Below are 16,339 nucleotides of genomic sequence, written 5' to 3'. Positions count from 1 at the left end.
ATTGAAACGAGCAAGCCACAATCCATATTTTATTTTGTCAGTGAATTCCATGATGGCACTATATAATGAATTTACAATGTACGGATGTGGGACTAGGAGGGAACTCCTGAATCTTTAAACTCTGTCCTTAAAATAATGAAGGAAAACTGATTGACAGCCATCTATAAACAGACACACACAGTTTTGCAGTTGGTGAACAGCTAATGAATTCCTAATAACGTGCTAAATGCATAAGCTCTTCTAACCTCTATCTGCTATGCTACAGCATCTCTTCACAGTGGGATAATGCAAAAGAATGTTCTTATCTAGATAGCAGAAAAAAGAGTATTTTTAAAACACCACTGGATGCCAGCAAGGCCCACATATATTAAAGATATATATTACCATCTTTGACATGACCTTGCCCCTTTGAATATTTCATATAACCAATAATAGATTTTTTTTCTAAAACTTTTGCCAAGAATGCTTTAAATGAAACTATCATCGGGAGTCATATACACATTTTAAAAGATTTGGGCTGCCATCCAAGAATTACGTATGCCTGAAACAAATGCTTAAAAATTGTATTCCTATATATGTGAAATGCACAGAAAAAGTATGAGCCTGTACTAGTTTCCATTACCCCTGGATTTCTTGCTACACAAGATACTTGGCCTACCCACATCCAAAGTCCATAGAGAAGGACCGACTGCATTACATTTGTGTCCAGTGTACACCAGACTCGAGGTCCTATGTCCCCTTACAATGTTATGTGTGCAAGTATAGGCTTCCATCAGCAGTTGTTAACAGGGTGGCTGGGGTTTGGGTCTGTGAAGAATCACTTATTGCCTGACAAGAGATGTTTCACGCAAGCTAAGGCTCTGTGGAGTATAGCTGTTAGGGGACAGTATTATCAGTCAGGATAAAGATAAGTAGGATTCTCTCAAGATCTCAAATGACTTAATGATTACTTGAAACTCATGTGGAACCACCTGGGATCTGAAAGGAAAATATTTTATGGACAGTACTCCTCACTATTGATTGTTTACTCAGATATTCTGATTAATTTTGGTCTTCTAGCTTCCAACACAGTCGTGAATTTTTTTCCTTATATGTTATCCTTATGGCATCAAGTTAAGCCTTGGTCAGTGGTGTCTGGAAGCTGCCATCCAACACTTCAGATTAGGTGGTAGTTCAGAGAGAGTCTGAAATCTTAGCACCTGTGCTGTTACGAAATCTGGAGAGCATGACTTATCTATCTTCACAGAGTATTTCCTACCCGGATTTCCACTTGACTTTTGTTTGATGTTGCTGGGATGGCTGTCTCTGATTCACATCACTGAGTGTGTGGTGAAAGTTAAAATGATTCTTACCTTTGGCCCACAAAGGCTTTTATCTTCTAGAAGCCTCTTCTTAAAAAATTACTCACTTAAAATATCACATGAAAAATGAATCATAATATGATACAACTTTGCCTTCTACATAACCTTCTGTCCAGTTTTGTACTCGGAAATTATTTAGCCTTGGTACAAATGTCTCTAGGGTAAATAATGCAAATCCTGCCTCAGTAAACCTTGCCAGAGTTTCAGAAATTTCCATTAAGATTTTTTTCTGAGCTTATTCAGTGACCTCAGTCATGGAAGCTGACAGTATAGAAATTGCTGTAGACAAATGTGTATGAAAGAGATAAATGAATTGGGTATTATCTGCATGGAAATGATACTTTGGACCATAATGGGGAAAAATTAAGCCACAAAAGGATGACAGTGTTGAAAAACCAGAGGCAAGGCATCTGTAATTCAACACTGAATATCAGAACTGCATTTATTAATGGTAACAAAATAATATCACTAATACAGTTAAAATTAAACTATTTTAGAGACATTTCAGAAAGCCACAGGATATGCTTCAAGCATTACATCTAAAGTCTACAGAGCTGCACAAAAGGACAATTTAAAATTGACAGTGGGCCAAAGCCACCTGCATCCAAAGGTCGTCACAGCTTCATTACAATGGGATTAACTAAAGCCTGCTTGAGAAGTAGTTGTTAGGGACAAGGTGAGGGGAACTCCTCCACGGTGGACAGCAGAACATGGGAATTCACAGAATTCTCGGAGCAACGACACCGTCTGTTGCACGTGGCATCATCTAAGGTATTACTGACTGTATGGGTTTGGTACAGGAAAGTATTGAGTGGGAGAAAAGCCCTAGCAGCGCGGGTGACTGAAGTGCAGCCCTAGCTCTGATTTGAAGGGCCTCGCTCCAAGCATTGGCAGTTACATCGTCACACTACTGCGGTTAACTGTAATAGCAGGCTAAAGGAGTAGTGGGACTTTTTGTGTTGCTTCTGGATTTATGCTACAGTTTCCTCATTTCAGTCTTGGGGGAATATCGCGTGGAAACACACACCTGCTGACCCCGATGTAACAGCAGTATACAAAGAGAGACAAACAGGTCAGGAGTCTTTCTTGGGGAACATACGGTTCAGTTCAGTTCAGACTTTCCAGGCCTACACAGGTGATCAGGACAAGGCTATTTATGTGAATGATCATCAGAAGACACAGAGCAGAAATACTCATGGAGATGCTGGGAATTAAACTGAGTTACTAGAAGAGAACAGACTTGCTGAGCTCTCAGGCTCTTGTATGGAATTTGGTAAACGGAAAGGTTCTTGCAGTAGAATGGTTTTAACTGCTTCTAGTGCCTCATTTAAATACAAGGATGAAATTTCTGCAAGCTTTTTGTGTAGACCTGATTCTGCCTGTTTAAGGCCACAGGAACTTCAGAAAAATCCCAGCTGTGACTGCTCCTGGGCATTTATTTTAGGAAACTTCCTTCCTCATTAACAATCACCAACACAGAGCAGAAGACTGCACCTTTTATTTTTAGACTCTTCTTAAGATCCTGGTGTGGAGGATGGCATCAAGTAAGAAAGAGGAAAACATGCACTTGGTAACATTTCCAAGCAGTTCCACTGTCACAGACTTATTACCCCCACTGCCAGGAGGCAGGCGAGTTGTTCCAATAATTCATTACTCACTCTGGCTTTTTTCTTCTCTTAGGAAAAATATTTATCCCTAAAGAAAAGCCCATAGAAACCCGTACAGAAGAGAAAGTGACCCTGGATCCGGAACTAGAAGAAGCCCTGGCCAGTGCTTCAGATACTGAGCTCTATGACCTTGCAGGTTAGACAATATATAGGTATGACCCCCCCTACATGTCCAGTTCTTCTCTGCCTAGACCTGCCGCCAGGACTGTCTCGTGATCATCTCTGAAATAGCTGTTTCACTATACAGACAGGTGGCCAACCTGTGGGCCATGCACTGCCCATGACGACTTCAAGCATGACTCGATAGCTACTGCATTTTTGACTTCTACTTATAATTGATGTGTCAGGCAAGGGGAAAAGATGAACTGGCTAAGATAATTTGGGAAAAGGAAGGGTAGATGGTAGACTGCAGGCTGGGGTGCTTGCATTGTAGTGGAGACCGTTGATCTTACTGCATCCGCATTGTTTGTAGCATACTATTGCTACCTCCTCTCAACTCTGACATCCCAAATGGCAGGATGAACTTGTTAGAGGATGCAGTGGGTGAAGATTCTGCATCCATGAGGAAATTTGGAATCTAACCCCTCAAATCAGAAAATTGGTTGCCAGCTGATTAGACCTGTGAGAACAGTGAGTAGCACACCTACTGCCGAAAGTTCTGAAAATAGACTCTGTAACAGCAACTAAAGAGTCATTTGCTTACAGAACAGAGTATTTTCCATAAGAAAAAAGTGGTGATAAAAGTAAAAGTCTACATCAAGTTAGTAACTTATAATTAATGCAATGCATGATCCTATAGAATAAAGTCCAATTAGATAATTTATGGAAGAAGTATCAGCAAACACGGCCTAATTTATTCTCTGACACTGTGGAAGTTCATTTGCACAAAAGATAACTTTGCAGCTTCTTTTATGGAGTTTTGGTTTCTCTTGTCATTTCTCTCATAATAGTTTATATCCTTACTATTTATTTTAAAGTCCTGGAATATATATATTATTTTTTTTCCCAAGCACGTTAGCATTCATGTGCTTGTGTAAGAAACCCCTGTGTGAATGCCAGTTTATTGAGCTAACCACATTTACAGTCAAATTCTTCTTGGATATGCCAAACAATACAACAAAGAGCAGTAAGAGGTTCAGGTTGTATATTAGGGAAAAAAATTATTAGGAGTGTAGCACTGAAACAAGTTACCCAAAGAGACTGTGGGATTTCAATCCCTGGATGTTTTCAGGATCCAGCTAGACAAAGCCATGGCTGACCTGGTTAATGTTGGCAACACTCCTGCTTGAGGGGGAGGCTGGACAAGATGACCCGCAGCAGTTCCTTCCAGCTGGCATTTCTGTGATATGCATACTATGTTGATTCAGTTCTTCAAAAATCTCTATTAAAAGTGTCTGTATCTCCAGTATTTAGACCTGTAAAGACTCTCCCTATAAGCAAGCATGACTCAGTTAATATTTTATAAAGGGGGTTTTGTTTGGGGAACTAAACTAGAATTTGTAGCAGATATTTTTCTGCAGTCTTTGTTGCTGCCATTAACATTGTATCCTTTTGCTGGTATTTACACATTTTAGCTGTTCTTGGAGTGCACAACATGGTCAACAACCCAAAATTTGATGAAGGAGGAGCCCGCAGTAAAGATGGAAAAGGAACCGTGAGAAGTAAGCAAGTAGATTTCTCTTGTGGGCTATATGTCATCTTTAGGGACTTGTTCACCTATAGGTTGGGTGTATTGGTCTAATTTAATGTAATGTAACTCGGTCTTACCTTGATTGATCTCATTAATCAGGAGGGGTAGCTCTTTAAAGTAAACACAATCTTAAAATTAATTATTTATAATGACAACAGTACTATGCAAATAACTCGTTCCTAAGGAGCTTTGTTTTCCTAGAGAGCAATATCTGGCTCTGCAGAAGTGCCTGAAAGGATGGGAGTATTTATGAAGCCAAGACGTGTATATTTTCATTCCACTTCAGTTTAGGCAGCAAACAGAAAACATAGTGAGCTGTAGCTAAGAGGTGGCCACAGCGCAGGCCAGGCCATCTCACCCCGAGTACCTACATTTACGCAACTGGAAAACAACTTGTAACCACAGGGCTTGAATGTGGCAGAATCCCTGGCAGAGTCACATCTGTGACCGGAGTCACGTCAAGCTGCATTCACAGGGAGGCAAAGACCGCATGGATGTGCTCCTGCCCCGGCTACTCTCTCTGATCTACTACCTCCACCTTAGTCCTGTGGCAGTGTGTTTAAATGGCACCTGTTATATGGTTCCTTAGGCACGTGGGAAGTGTAATCATTCAGGAAATCTCCCAAGAGCTGTAGTTACTAAAAACAAATCCAGAAATGTTTGCACTAAATAAACAGACCTTTGGTGAATCAGATCTTAGCTCAGCAACCAACAGGAGGCTGGATAGGGGGAGAAATGGGTACGTCTGAATTCCAAGTTTTTCTTGAGAGCTGCCAAGCCTTGTTCCAGAGCTCATCGCCTCCAAGCTCTGGGGTATCAAGTGGGCTAAACTTTGCTTTTTAAGACAAAATTGTGGAATGCCCTTTTTTAGGGAAACAGTACTCAAAAAATGTTTTCTTCTTGTAAGGCCATGAGAACAGCAGCTATCCTTACCAAGGACTTTCATTTCCATCCTTCGTTACTAAAGGGGAGGTGAGAAAGTAGACAGGACACAGTGTCACTTCATTTTTCTCACGATTAAGACAGCTCTGCAAGCCCCCCCAGCAGGGCCCTGTGTGAGCTGCCATCTATCTCATAACAGGCATTACTAATCCACATAGATTTCAGAATATTTTTGTTGTACTGAGTCAAAATGTCAGCTATGCGAGTCAGCTAAACTATGCTCCAATCACAGCCTTAAGAACCAGAAAATCATCATCACATCACTGTATTCTTTGGTCCAAAAGCAATACCTTTCCTTAGCCAAGCGAAATGCTTCAGTAAAAGAGGGACATCTCAAAAGTTGCCCATCGATGTGGCAAAACAGCACCATGATTAAAGGAACAAGATAAAACTCGTGGGAAGCAACAAGAAGTAGAAACTGAAAAATACTGCTAACTCTAGACTGAGTATACTGTGACGTCTAACCTGAGGACAGGGTACAAGTCACTCCCTAGCTCCCAGCTTGGCAGGGTGTTGCCACAAGTGCAAAAAATGCTTTGCTGTTTTTTGTTTACTTTCCATCCTTGCATCCAAGGTGAATTCTCTATATGTGTTTTACCAGTAGTTTTCAATTCCTTACTCCCTAGGAAGGCTGGAGTGTTATTCAGGGATATGTAAGGTCTCAGGGAATTAGTTAAAAAAAAAAAAAGTTTGGGGTGAAAGGGAGCAGAGTGAAAACCAGCTCAAGGTTTGTGTATGACTTCATCTCTACTGAGAGTATGAGTGCTAAAAAAATATTTGGTTTTATTTTGGCCCGTGACATGGTATAAACTTTACATGTCACACTGAACAGCAATGTGGAGTACATTGAGACTTGAGCACAAGTCTTCAAAGTCACTCACTGTTTGCAACATAAAAGAAAAGTGTTTAAACATACTTGTGGTCAGTAACATACTCCCTTCTTGCCTCTAGTGGCTTAGGAGGTCAGGGCTTATAAATGAATCTCCACAACTACATGCATGGGTCTCCTGGTTTTGGCTGGGATAGAGTTAATTTTCTTTCTAGTAGCTGGTATAGTGCTGTGTTTTAGATTTAGGATGAGAAGAATGTTGATAACACACTGATGTTTTCAGTTGTTGCTAAGTAGTGTTTAGACTAAGGCAAGGATTTTTCAGCTTCTCATGCCCAGCCAGCAAGAAGGTTGGAGGGACACAAGAAGTTGGGAGGGGACACAGCCAGGACAGCTGACCCAAACTGGCCAAAGGAATATTCCATACCACATGATGTCATGCCCAGTAGATAAACTGGGGAAGTTGGCCATGGGGGCACCACGGCTCAGGGGTTGGCTGGACACTGGTCAGCGGGTGGTGAGCAATTGTATTGCGCGTCACTTGTTTTGTATATTTTTATTATTTATTATTATTATTTTCCTTTCCTTTTCTGTCCTATTAAACTGTCTTTATCTCAGCGGTTGAGTTTTACTTTTTTTCTGATTCTCTCTCCCAGCCCACTGGGTGGGGGGAGAGAGCGAGCAGCTGCATGGTGCTTAGTTGCTGGCTGGGGTTAAACCGCGATGATGGGAATTAGAAGTACTAATTGTGTTCTAAGCTATGATTTTTATGCATCTCTAAGAGTATTTATAGCTCATAGCTTCCAGCATTAAAAACTGTATCTCTTTGGAGCATGAATACTCAAAGACTTCATAAATCTTGGTGCTGGCAGATGGACTTGCTTTTCATGCTTTGATAGTTTTATTATATAGAAAGTGCAGATGTTGCAATTTTACAAGAGCTAATTGAATTTGTAGCAGGGCTGATAGCATCAGCCAAGAGAAGGAAACTGAGGGGCATCCTAATCATGTTCCTTTATGTTAGCCCAGTCTATTCATAGGTGCAGGGATATTTTTCTCACTGATGTAATGGGCAAGTTCTGAGCACACCCTCCTTTACAGATATTGGACAAAGAACAAAGCAACCCTTGCAGAATATTACATCCTATACAATAGTCTTTAAAACTGCTTTGGCTCAAACTAATTGTACTGGGACTTTTGTACTTAAAAAGGAATTTGCCTGTGACAATACTTCCCAGCCTCTGTGACCGCAGCCTCCAGTGACATGCTTCTGGGGGCACAGAAAGTGCAAAGGGCATGGCAGGGATAACGGGGCTAATACTCCTGTTTCCAAGTTTTGTGGTTCATATAAACCCTTTCTTGAATGCTACAGTACAAACTTAAATGGGAGTTGAAAAGCCAGGCTGTTAAATGATGATGCCTGTTCCTGATGTCAACATTTCATGAGATCTTGTGTTGCAGATGTGGTGAAAGGTGAAAAGGTCAAGCCCATCTTTGAGGAGCCACCTAATCCGACCAATGTGGAAGCAAGTTTACAAAGGATAAAAGCAAATGATCCTAGTCTCATAGAAATTAATCTCAACAACATAAAGGTAGGTGCTGTGTTTTCATTTATGTCATCATAGGAGGGTTTATTCAAATCTTTCCAAAGCCCTTGCCTTTTGTCTTCAAATTTTGTCTCTTTTTACTGTTCAGAAAAAGCAGGACACAGGAAGGGGATGTGGAGGGAACTGTTGTAGAGGCTCCAAGGTCATCAATGCCTGATACTGAATTAGATGCCAATTAAAAGCCCAAGGGGCGACTCCCTCTGGCTGCCTTTCTTTAGAAGACTGTAAAGCAAGATATCTCATGGGCACTATATAATCATCAGCGGCCAGATTCAATTAGCCCACACATGCAAATGGAGGAGGAGCCGGCACGCGGAGACTGAACAACCAGCAGCAAAATAGGAAAGTAGCTCAGAGATGGGTCACGTGCTTGCTTTGGCCTGACCCAATTAAAGGCAGTGCTGACATTGCATCCTAGCACAGGCCTCCACTGGTGTCTGAAGGCCCCTGTAAGCAGAGGATGCTTTGTCCATTCTGAGATACTCTTAAAAGCATCGGGGATGTTTCATTTTGTAGACTGTGGCTATTAATCAGTTTGATAATAATTAAAATCAATGTCTAGCAATGTGGCTGTTTTTCCTAATTACTGGATTTATCTTTTTACTGTAGAATATTCCTATTCCAACACTGAAAGAATTTGCAAAAGCTTTGGAAAGCAACACGCATGTGAAGACATTCAGCCTTGCAGCTACTCGAAGCAATGACCCTGTAGCTATTGTAAGTTTAAACACTGCTTGGAAAAAAAACACAACAATTTTTAAGTAGGTCTGTGTCTGCTTTAGGATGCATTCTTCATTTTCCCTCGCAGAATTTCCCTGGGACTATGCAAAATAGAAGTGTAAGCTCTTCTGATCTACCTCTATGTTCTTCTAAGTCTATTTATGTTCTATTTCTTTGTAGGTACTAAGCTATGTTTTGCAGATTCCCCTTTTATTCCCTGAAACTCTCAAGACGTTATCTCATATTCCCTCTTTCTGACCTCTCAGGCGTTTGCAGATATGTTGAAAGTGAACAAAACACTGAAGAGTCTGAACGTAGAGTCCAACTTCATCACTGGGATGGGTATTTTGGCACTGATTGATGCACTGAAAGAGAATGAATCCCTGACAGAGATTAAAATTGACAACCAGGTAAAGTGAGAGCATTGAGTGAGTCCACTTTTGTTTCCCTTCTATATGGATTCCCAGAGGGTTCTTCTAGAGGGCTCTGGCAGTGTTAAGGCAACCTCTGTGGCTCAGTCATTCTGCAGCTCATGTCCCATGCCCCGGCAACCAAACAGTGGAAAACTTCTAAATAAAACTGGTCAAAGCCAAATATAAAACCCAGAGCAAAATCTCCAAGGACAGGATTCTCTTTGTAGTTTGCAACACAGTACTGAAATATAAGCACTTATTTCTCTCTCATGTGAAAACAAATATTTTCTTTTCTTTTGGGGACATTTCACAACATCACCAACAGAGGCAGCAGCTGGGGACAGCTGTAGAGATGGAAATTGCCAAGATGCTGGAGGAGAACTCCAAGATTCTCAAGTTTGGATACCAGTTCACAAAGCAAGGTCCGAGAACCAGGGTAGCAGCAGCTATCACTAAAAACAATGATCTGGGTAAGATAGCTACTACATCTACTCATAATTTGTTTATGTGAGCCAAGCCCTGACCTTCCTAGTCACAACTCTTCCTGTCTGTACATAAGATTAATTTTTAACTCTACAACATATTGAATCCGCTATATGCGAGGGGTGGTGCATAGCTCCACCGACTCTAGAGTAGACAACAGCAAAGATCTTACTGTGATTAGGAGCCACTAATATTCTTCTCCTTCTGCCACTCCTTCTGGGAACGGGAATTACTTCAGTCTTTTCCATGGAGCACCCTCAATTTCCAGCTGCCCTGACAGCTGTTCTGGCCAGTAGTGGAGCGCCAAACCCGTCCTGTTTGTTCAGTGAACACAGAAGTCCTCGCTTCTTTGCCCTGCCCATAACAGACCAAGCCTGCCCAACCAGGGGAACAAAAAAGGCTTTCCTGCCTGTGTGACCAAGTACAGGCAAAGACAATAAAGCTTTGCAAGTTTTACCCAAGCGTGACATGCTCTGCCCTGTGTGCTCAATACACAGAATAAGGAGGAGATGACTAGGCAGGAGTAGTTTACAGGAAGAAGAAGAAGAAGAAGAAGAAAAAAAAGACTAACTATATGTTTTTAATCAATTCTACTTCAAAGTGGGGTGTCAAACCATGATGCCTTTGCTGGCTTCAGCTTGGGTTTCTCTCTGTGAGAACTAAGATAAAAGTTGAGCTAGAACCGATTTCTTTCAAACATACTTTTATTTTTTTGCAGTTTTAATGTTTAGCAGTACCTAAGCATTCTAATGATATACTATTGGTCCTGAAACTGTTAGTGTCCCAGAATGGTATTTGAAACATCTCACCAACAAAGAGAGAAAGACCTTTTTTTTCCACTATTTAACCAGTTGCCGTTAGATGTATGTCCTGTACCTAATCTTCATTTTCCTGCTTTTGTATTGTATGGTTTTGTTCAAGATTTAGTAGGACAGAATACCTAAAAGAATTCAATAAAATAAAATAAATGAAGCAACAAAACACTGAAAGCAGACACAAATGGCTGATGCTACACTGTAGGCTTTGGGAAAATGCAGTCTATTTGCCAAGAAAGCACTATGAAATAAACCTCCTGATAGTAAAGTAATGGGATGTTTGAAGTTCTATATTGTTGTTATTGACTTTCTATAGTCAAAAGCGTTGATTCATCCAGTTTTACTGCTTTTGTTCTGTACTTCAGCAGTTCAACGTCAGAAGAAGGACATGACAGTTCGATGTAACACCAAATTTTATATCACATGAACAGGAGAACTTCACTAATCTTATCTGGCCAAGTCAGAGAAGACTCAATACATTTTTATTAGGGTATGGAGTAGCAAATGCTGCCCAACTAGACCTACTCTGTATCAGCTGTAACGTATCCTAAGTGCTGTAAAAGTTCACATGGGCCTGCTTGTCAAAATAATCCTGCCTGTAGCACAAAGCTCATTGCTCTCTGCTTCGCTAAGTGGCAACTTCAATCTACTTGGTTTCTAGTGAGAATCCCGAGTTAATTCATTTACTGTCAGATGGTTGATGCAATCAGAGCATATGAAGTTTAAACAGATAATTTAAGGTTCAATATGATGTTTTCCTTGTTACCAGTACTCACTGATATCAATACCTATGAGTACTTCAAATTATTTTCTAAAAGGATATTATTGCTTACCCTTAGCATACACTTGTGCAATTAGAAAAGTTAGTAATTTTTGATGCCTAGTGCTTGAATAATCCAGAGCACTGCCATGCAGACTAGAGCAGACCAGTATCAATTTAGCTGGAACACAGTGGCTTTTAAGAGAACAATAAAACCATAACAAAAATCTAAATGGAGCCATTGGGAGGAAGCATTGGAAGTGGTGATTTCTTCATCATCTAAAACCTTTAGCTCAGAATCTGATTTTTAGAGAAAATGTATTGATATGAGCACTTGGTGAAATTCTACAATCTGTGATATAGAAAAGTGCAGTTTCAATACAATTGTTTTGTTTAGCATTGATATCTGTTAATTATGACATTTATGGACATAATGCTGCTGAGTATTTCTTAGAAGCTCCTTCCTTCCTATTCATGTTACTGGGAAGGGAGCGTGTCAGTGAGAGAAGTCCTTAGATTCTCAAGAAAGCCATACTGACTGCCCTTTTCTTGTTTTATTGGTCTAGTTCGTAAAAAGCGGGTGGAAGGAGAGCGGCAATAGCCACACCATAGAGGATGCAAAGCAAGATCGGAGGCCACCAACAACTGCAATCTCAGTGTGTTCACTGGTCAGAAGGGAAGGCACTGGAAAACCATTACAATGGGAGTTGCTCATTTCTGTTAATGTCTCCTTTTAACCTTGAAAACACAGCCTGTTCATTTTTAACTTTCATGGTTAATTTAATTTTTATGAGAAAGATTCATAGTTGGTTTTATTTTACTGAAAAAAATGTTTTGCAATGACTGAAGCCAATATGCAGAATCTTAACTGTGTTATTGAGAGTAACATATAGTGACATTGACCCTTATTTTAGACACTTGTTGATACGTTAAAATATAATCTTGTGTATGGATAAGGGATTCTCTGCTGAAAATAGAAATTTTAGGGCCAAGTTCTGCAATGCCTTATGTTTGTGAATAATCCTTACTTATATGTGTATAGTCCTGCTGAACCGAATCCTGCAATGGGATGCTCCCAGGAGCAGAACAAGTAATACCAGTATAGGTTTGCAGGATCACACCCTTAAGCCTCTCCCCTGCAGTGGGATCTGGGCAGCTGGAACCGCATTGGTACAGCGCCCTTCTACCTTCTTGGGTCTCCACCCGTCCAGGTCCAAGTGCAGGATCACACCTAAACGTATAAACATTGTCAAAGCCTACTTGTTTACATAAGTTTAGGTTAGGTGGATCATTTGGCAATGTTACACTGATATTTGTTATCCTTCCTCCACATTGTAAAGTAATATTAGTGCTGCCAATCCTATAGGCTTTGAATGTTTTGAGGTTTTTTTCTAGGCCAACAGGTGTTTATTTGCTACTAGAATGCACAGTTTACAGCTATTAATCTTAATCTAAACAAGTATTCTGAGCAATATTTGTTTTGCTTTGAGCCATGTGTTTGACTTTGTTTAGTTCTCGTATTTATGTATGTTTGTTAGTATTACAGAACTGTTCTCAGGACCTTTTAGATGAAGATTAATTAAATAGTTAATCCAGGAGAGCAGCTGTGCTACCGGGAAAAAACATTAAAAGGGTAGTTGTGACAGCTGCATAACTTAAATTTACAGGCTCCAGTTCAGGTTTGTCCCTGCATCACAAGGCACTTAGGTATACAGGTCAATGCTTAGCTGAATAAGGGCAGATTTAAGCATATGCACAAATGCTTTGCTAAATCAGAGCCTTAACTCAGATGCTGGATATAATCTTAACCCAGTGGAAAACACTCATGAAGCAGCAGCTAACCCCAGTGCTCAATAGCATCAAAATTTTAGTAAGAATTCAGTCTGATGTTTCCGTTTGTGTATTTTACAGTCTAAAACTCTTCTCTACCACTGTTTTATCACTGCCAAGATATCTCTCACTAACAGCCAGAGGTTCATTTTGGTTACACGTACATATGCTGTAAGAGCTACGGGAGGCTCGGGTTAGGTGTGTCACACATACCAATGTTTTCAGAAAGCTACAGAAACACACCTGGGGCTAGTGCTGCTACCCAGGAGACACCAGCCTCTCCTCCCAGAGCTCCTTCAGGACAACAGGAATGAAGCCCTGCTGCCTTTACCCTGGTGACAGGGCAACGCTGGAGGTCACGGTCACTGCAGCATACTCCTGACCCAGGGGGGAGAGCTGTGAGCCACTCTGCAGCTGGGCGTCCGGGGGGATTAGAAACAAACCGGGGGAGCCCCAGGAGCAGTCGGTACATGTTTGACATACTTCCCCGAGTGATCTTTTCGAAACCAGAGCTGGAGTGCAAGCTAACAGGATGAACCCTCCCTCCGTGCCTTTTATAATGGAAATGAGTAGGTCCAAGGCAACACTGTTCCTGTTGGATACTGGTCTTCATATTGGAGTCCAAACTGAGTAACGTACACTTAAATCCCACTTAAAATAGTTTGCTAAAGTGGTCTGCTGAGCTGGGATCTAAAGTGCAGTGTCCACAGTTTACTTCCCTGGAGACGTCCCAGTCTTTACAATTTACACCTCTCCTTCCCTTCCTCAGAATAAGGCTAAAACGTTTGCTTTGGAAGTAAAAAACATAACACACAGGGGAGTCTTGCTGAGATTTTCGCTGGATCCATGCAGGATTTGCTGTGAAAAACTTTGATAGCCCATTAAAAAAAAAAGACAAGTTCTGTAACACAGTTATAACTCTGCATGGGCTTAAATAAACAGTTCTTAAAAAACATGCGGATTACCAGGGGCATCCCAGCATCAAGTTGCATGGGTAGGAAGAATCTTCACCCCCAAAACCAAAAGATTGTGGTTGCTGACAAACGTCAGTGATTAGAACCACACTGCCCCTATTTTCTTCTTCTTTTCCTTTGATCCAACCAAGGGAATCCCAACGATCAATCAATTTTTTTTAATGTATTTTGAAGATTTTTTTTTAATCGGTTACCTTTTTTTTTAAAGAGTGGTACATGTATGTGTTTAAGGGAAACAAGTGCAATCCATTTCTAGTCTTAATTGCCATTTAAAGTGTTGGTATTTGCATGCAGCAGTTTTACAAGGGTGGATTGGTCTGGCTGCTTCATGATGTCCGCAGCATGTCATCCTGTAGAGCTTTGCTGAGAGCCACACAAGTGGTTATATAGACCAGTGGCTCCATCCATGCCAGCTACGGTTTGCATCATGGACCAAGGTACCCGGCTGGGGAAGGCCCTGTGGGCTCTCCGTCCCTTCATCTGCCACGCTCTTTGCCCAGGCGTGTTTCCTCTGAAGGGAGGATTCCTCAGGCACTTGAGCTCATCTCAAACACCAGCCCCACCATGCACTAACTGACAGTGCCTGGAGCTGTGCACCCCATGGTGGGAGACCTGGGAGGTCTGGCTCCTTCCAGCACGCGTGAGGAGAACTCCTAATCCCTGGCCATTTTCTCCAGGCAGCTGCTGCCAGCCCCTGCCAGGGGGCTCGGTGACCAGGGACATCTCTGTCCTGCCTCTTCTGTGTGCTCCACACAAGGGCTTGGTTGTCACCTGGCCTTGAACATCACAAGTAAAACATTGCAACAACATTCAATACAACAACAGCACGCGATAGTGATGCTTGGAGGCAGATTTTCATATTAATATAGGATTATTTAGCTGATTAAAAATCTCTGCAACTAACCTGATGGTTGTCAGGACGTGACTAGTTATTTTAAGTTCTACTTTCAAGTGACATCTGGCATACTCAACGCTGAATGGGGAACAGGGATAGAAGAGTCCTTTTTTCTTAAGCAAACATTCAGGATTAACTGTCTGTTTTTGCACATTGCTTCTCATGTTGACAGCTTCAGTTTCGTTTGTATTTTTTATACATTTTTTTCATGGAAAAGCTCAACTTTGTGCATGTCCTAACATATACGTGAATTGTAGTGTGCACTAAGGACCGTATGTGTACATGTATAACTCTAGATGAAGATGTTATCTCTGGAACAAAAGTAATTGCATGAGCACAGTGTGGTGCATATTACTCAAGAGGAAGGGAATTGCCATGCTATGTAACAGTGACTCCCCAGCATTGTGGTTTTTCTAAATAAATCTTCATAAAGGATTAGGCTTTTGCAATTTCTCATGGTTTTGTGCCTTGAATCAAGCCTCCCTTGATGCTCTCGCATCAGATTAAGCAGCTTTCTCCACTGTGGCTCTTGCAGCTTTCACTCGTCTGGATTATCTGCCAGGTTTCACCTTCTCTTCCCCCCACATTACATGCACTGGGCTGGAGCTTTGTGAATGATGGTTGGGTGCTCAGAACCAGGTTTGGGAGCAGAGAAACCTGGATTCTCCTCCCAGGTTTAACAGACCTCCCAGATGTAAAGCAAGTTAATTATACCTGTCCATGGCTCAGTTTGCACACTCTAACATCAACCTAATACTTTCCTGCCTCCCAACTCAATGAATGCTTGTGAAACTCTGAGCTTCTCAGAGGAAGATGCAGCAAGAGATGCACTTTTCTCTAAAGCAAATAAATAGGAAATTAAAACCTCCCATTTTCAGAACGTGTCACTGCCTGAGACACTTGGATCAGATTCCTGTGATGCATGTAGACATCTAAGGCTGCATATGAAAACCCATTATATTTTCAGGAATGGCTAGGTACCAGCTCTCACCAGCTGCAGTGTAGATTTAGATACATAAGATACCTAAGTTCCTGTCCTGAGACAGCTACATAGCATGAGAATCTGGCCCTGGCACCCAACCCCCTTTTGGGAACTTACATGCTTTTGAAAACTATGCCCCATATCCCAAGACTATAGATTGTATTACAAGTGTTCTTTTTTTTTTTTTTTAGTATATGCCATCGCTTTAAATGTAAGTACACAGTGAAAAGTAAAGACAACTGAAAAGTAGGACCCTTATTCTACAATGCTTAATAGTATCTTTAGCTCTGGTTTCAATTTTTACTGCTCTGAAATTATGTGACAAAGCAATAATAGATCTCTGCAGGCTGCTGTTCTTTTGAAGTAAAAAG

At 41.2% G+C, this 16,339-nt stretch overlaps 1 protein-coding gene across 2 annotated transcripts in view; it reads left to right on the top strand.

The window, feature by feature from the left end:
- The window catches only part of TMOD2 (tropomodulin 2), a 37,000-nt gene extending 21,579 nt beyond the window's left edge, over window positions 1–15,421 (top strand). For both annotated transcript variants that reach the window (XM_052808178.1, XM_052808177.1), the window contains exons 4-10: window positions 3,042–3,164; window positions 4,603–4,689; window positions 7,951–8,081; window positions 8,706–8,813; window positions 9,083–9,226; window positions 9,555–9,699; window positions 11,854–15,421. In XM_052808178.1, coding sequence (XP_052664138.1) covers window positions 3,042–3,164; window positions 4,603–4,689; window positions 7,951–8,081; window positions 8,706–8,813; window positions 9,083–9,226; window positions 9,555–9,699; window positions 11,854–11,888 — 773 coding nt within the window. In that variant the 3' untranslated portion in view covers window positions 11,889–15,421. The remainder of the gene's footprint in view (window positions 1–3,041; window positions 3,165–4,602; window positions 4,690–7,950; window positions 8,082–8,705; window positions 8,814–9,082; window positions 9,227–9,554; window positions 9,700–11,853) is intronic.
- The last annotated feature ends 918 nt before the right edge of the window (window positions 15,422–16,339 follow it).

This window comes from Harpia harpyja, chromosome 14 (genome assembly GCF_026419915.1).
Source record: "Harpia harpyja isolate bHarHar1 chromosome 14, bHarHar1 primary haplotype, whole genome shotgun sequence".
Classification (NCBI taxonomy): domain Eukaryota; kingdom Metazoa; phylum Chordata; class Aves; order Accipitriformes; family Accipitridae; genus Harpia; species Harpia harpyja.
Note: the sequence above shows the minus strand (reverse complement) of the source record. Positions and strands in the feature narration are given on the sequence as shown.